The sequence below is a fragment of the Haplochromis burtoni genome, unplaced genomic scaffold (assembly GCF_018398535.1).
Source record: "Haplochromis burtoni strain Fernald_Lab_line unplaced genomic scaffold, NCSU_Asbu1 Contig_139, whole genome shotgun sequence".
NCBI lineage: Eukaryota > Metazoa > Chordata > Actinopteri > Cichliformes > Cichlidae > Haplochromis > Haplochromis burtoni.
Window position 1 is genome coordinate 243,469 of NW_024582500.1, and position 4,298 is coordinate 247,766.

At 39.2% G+C, this 4,298-nt stretch overlaps 1 protein-coding gene across 1 annotated transcript in view; it reads right to left on the reverse strand.

Moving 5' to 3' along the window:
* Window positions 1–533: 533 nt before the first annotated feature.
* Window positions 534–4,298, reverse strand: part of pspc1 (paraspeckle component 1) — a 16,551-nt gene continuing 12,786 nt past the window's right edge. Inside the window, exons 9-10 of the mRNA XM_005933910.3 lie at window positions 3,503–3,639; window positions 534–3,073 (exon numbers count right to left, since the gene is read on the reverse strand). Of these exons, the coding sequence (XP_005933972.1) occupies window positions 2,885–3,073; window positions 3,503–3,639 (326 nt within the window). The 3' untranslated portion in view covers window positions 534–2,884. The remainder of the gene's footprint in view (window positions 3,074–3,502; window positions 3,640–4,298) is intronic.

Sequence of the window (4,298 nt, forward strand, 5' to 3'; positions counted from 1 at the left end):
GTTCCCACAATACAATACTTTCAAAATCAAGAGTGAACAGGCAACTCCACAATGATGGGTGGTAACATATATTGGAAAGAAAAAAAACAAAAAACTTCTGAGCCAAAATGTTAAAAGAACAAGAAAAGTAAAGAAACAAAGACACTGGGCAAAAACAAGGGGGGGGAAAATTGGATGACAATTAATGACGAAACAAAAAGACGCTGGACAAGAGGCTTGACACTCTTTCAGGTATAGTGGAAGAGGTTTGGAGGGGGCTCTGCTAATGGAAAGAGAGATTTGGGTGTTTTATTGCCACACTGTGTGGATACTGCTTGATGAGGCACACTTCCCTTCAACAGGAAGAGGACCTTCACTATGCAAAAACTATCTGGAAAAGAAGCAACAGCACTGTTCAACATAATTTGTGCTCATGGATAAGTAGATCCACTGTAATTTCATTAAAAGCAGTACACATTACTCATGATAGAGTCTTAACTACAAAGTAAGTGTAAGGAGTGCTTAAAAAAAAAGAAACTTTGATTAAAAGGAAACAAGTTCCTACAAATGTTTTATTTCTCTTCACCATCAAATACAGGATGATTTAAGCTGCTGAAACATTCACTTTCCATTAGTCTGAACAGCTCCTCAAAAATTGTAAGAATGTACAAAGGAAACACCACGATCAAAACACAAAGGAAAAAAAAAAAAAAAGTATTATAAGGACATAAAAATTTACCTTCCTAGCAATTTACCTTTGCTAGGATATTTATCATTATAGCACTGACAGGTAGCCACAAAAACCAATACTGACTATAGGTCAATGTGAAAATTCAGAGAACATGCTAGCACGTGTTCTTTAATGGTTTGTAGGTTGGAAAATGTCAGAAAAAGCAAGTACAACCGACAGTCACATGGAGATACACTGCATGGACAGAAGTACAGGGTTAAACGCTGGCAACAAGGCAGCCTGTGAAAGATCTTGCCTCTGATATATCACCACAATGATACGTGGTATTATTGCAAAGAGGAAGCGTTTAGCAGGTCCCCAACCTTTATTGGGCCACGGACCGGTTTATGTCCAACAATATTTTCACGGACCGGCCTTTAAGGTGTCATGGAAAAATACAACAAAATAAAACCAGTACCGGTACCAAAAAAAGATTTGTTCATAACACACGGGAAAAGATCCAGGGAAACAGAGTTAACGATAAAAAAGAAAATAGCACTAAAAACCAATAAAAACCCTGAAGACCATAAATTTCACACCCGAGTCTCAACACTCGCGGCTCGGTACCGGTCTGTGGCCCGGGGTTTGGGGACCACTGATTTAGTAAAAACTGCAACTTAGCAACAGTTTCTTTTTGGAGCGGGGTCACTGGCTGCATGGATACAAAGTGTGGAACATTTGCTGACAACCAAGTTCCAGACCTCCTCTACCATTAACATCAGCACAAAAACTGTAAGCCAGGAGTTTCATGGCATGTAGTCCCATGGCTGAGCAGCTCCTGTAGATGTAATCTACCCAGTACTTTTGTCTAAATACTGTACTTCAATATTTGACTCAAATCTAAAGTAACAAGTCTAAGTTTCAGTTTGCTATGCCAAATTATAAATATTTCAAAAGGTTACCACTTGTTAATCTTGATAACCCAGTCTTGGAGAGATATTCAAAATCCCATGCTGGCAAAGCTCGTCAGCTTGTTACAATGAACATAGCAGAACACGTAACAGGAGCTGAAAGCAGTTCCTAACATCTCGAGACAAACATTTTTACCGGGTGTCTGACATAACTGGAAGGGTGCGGTGGGGGACCCAACAATATATCAATATAATAATATATCGCTTCCCATACCAATGTCTTGATTTGGTGCTGTAAGGTAAATGTGTAGTGAAGAAACAGAAATGTGATGCATCATAACTGTCTTGTAATGAATAAAAACAAAAAACAAACCAAAAATAATAATCACTGCTGAATCACTGCATCATTCAACTGTTTTTGTAGGTGAAACATCACCATAGCATACTATAGTACATACTGTACAGTTCCTACCCATAGTTATCATCGTTTACTCATTGTGCCTGCATACAGGTACACACTGAGGACGGCAACATGTTATCATACATTCTTGTGTTCACTTAATATTTGTTATTTAAAACTGTAACATTTGTTTTAAAACGTCTTGATGCATTCTCAATCATCCAGGGAAGTAAATCTCCAAAACGTTGATTCTGTTTATCTGGACGTAGCGTTTTGTGGGAGAAACGTTTCGTCACTCATCCAAGTGACTTCAGTCTCAGCTGACTGCAGGTTTCCCCAATCTTATAAACACTACATCTGCATAATGACTGAAACCAGCCCACTGAAGGAACAATGGGTTGGGAGGTCAGGAACAGACCACTGTTCCTTCAGTGGATGCAGATGTGCTGTTTCTCGTAGTGTTTCTCCCACAAAACGCTACGTCCAGATGAACAGAATCAACTTTTTGGAGATGTAACATTTGTTGGTGCTGACTGTCAAATTGCAGGAATAACACCACTATTTTTTTGAGAACTTTGACTTTGTGTTTTTGTAACCTTATTTTAAAATTCCCTTAAACCAACTTAAAGGTTTATCTCACACAATAGAAGTCATTACAACTGCAAACCTGCCTACCCTTAAAAGCATTCCTTAAAATGCTATGGAACTATGGATCCACAATGAAAACCCCCCCGCTTCATTCGGACCACAGACGGAAGAATCATATTCTACAAAAAAGTAAACACTGAGGACAAGTTTAAATAAAAAGCATGTTCTGTAATTTTATCAATTACAAAATAAATGCCCAGGAAAGGTAGCGGGCTTGTAAACTGTAAAAACAATAATTAGGGCTCATTAACACAGATCCATGAATACCAAGAGAGGTTAGTATCTACGACGCTTGTTATTTGGTCCATCAAAGACTCCCCCCACAGGACTGCCCCTCCCAAATCCTGGAGCTGGTCCAGCCTGGGGGCCCAGTGGTGCTGGCTGCTGCGGCTGCTGCTGCTGCTTTGGAGAGCCAGCATCGGGTCGCCCCACCATGGGTCCGCCTTGTGGGTATCTATCATTTCGCTGTGTTATCATGACGTTGGTGTTGTAGAAATGGTGGGAACATTGAAGGATTGATATAAAAGTTGTGTTGCAAGTATGAGAGAATTTTCCCCCCACAAAGACATGAACAGAGGCCAGAAGAGCAATGATGCAAGGAGCAGGATTTTCAAGAATGGGTTCAGTCAGTGTTTAGTTTGATCCAAGTGTCATCATCCAACAGTAAACGGGAGAGAAATAAACCACGTAGACAAAGGGAGAGAGAGGAATGAAACTGTTAGTTAGGTTTCCAGTTTTAACAAAGCTCGTAAAATCTTAATTTTTCCCAGTATAATGTTTTTAAGGCTTGGCTGATGTTCAATTACTTTTTAAAATCATTTTTAGAAATTTCTTGGAAGCCAAATGAAACTTTTCTTCTGGAAAAACATTTCTTTATTTCTCTATATACATTACCATGGCTCCATTCTCTGACATCAATGGTGTCCCCATTTTTGCTGTTCCCTCTGGGCCAGTGGGTCCTCCCCTTCCACTCATGCCCATCATTTGACCTTGGTTACCACTGGGCCCCGCAGAGGCCTGGTTATAGCCATCTACACGCAAAACAACGGAGCATTGGTTGGTCTTTTGGTAGTTTAGTGTAATTAATGTAAATCAACGGTAGCTTAAAGACAGAGCTATTGTTAATATTTTAAAAGTTAACATTGGTTTTTGGTCAAAAGGTAAAAGATCCTGGAGTCTACGAGATGTACCCGAGCAACAAAAAGGGAATTACTATTTTGAGAAATTTCATAGGAATCCATCCAAATCTTCATCAGCATCACAGTTAAAACCAGGATGTCAACCTCAGAGTGACATAAACAAGATAAAGCCAAAGTCACCAGAATAATGAGGATACATCACCCAAATGTTTTTGCAGAATTTCATGGCAATTCAACAATGAACCAACCAAATGACCGACAAGACCATAATACTTGAGATAAAATAAATAAATATATTTTACAACCAAAAACCAACGTTAAGTTAAAATAGTGGACAAGGACTATGTCCCGACAGAATTATAAAGGCTGCCTCATGGTAAGTAAAAGACAGAAAATAAATAAATAAAAATAACACCAACTCCTAAAGTCCATAGATTTCTAATAACCCTTGGATTGCACATCACCATAATCACAATAAAGACAGAGCTGGAGAAGCTAGATAGTAATAGTCAACTAACATAACTGGAAGGGTGCGGTGGGGGACCCAACAA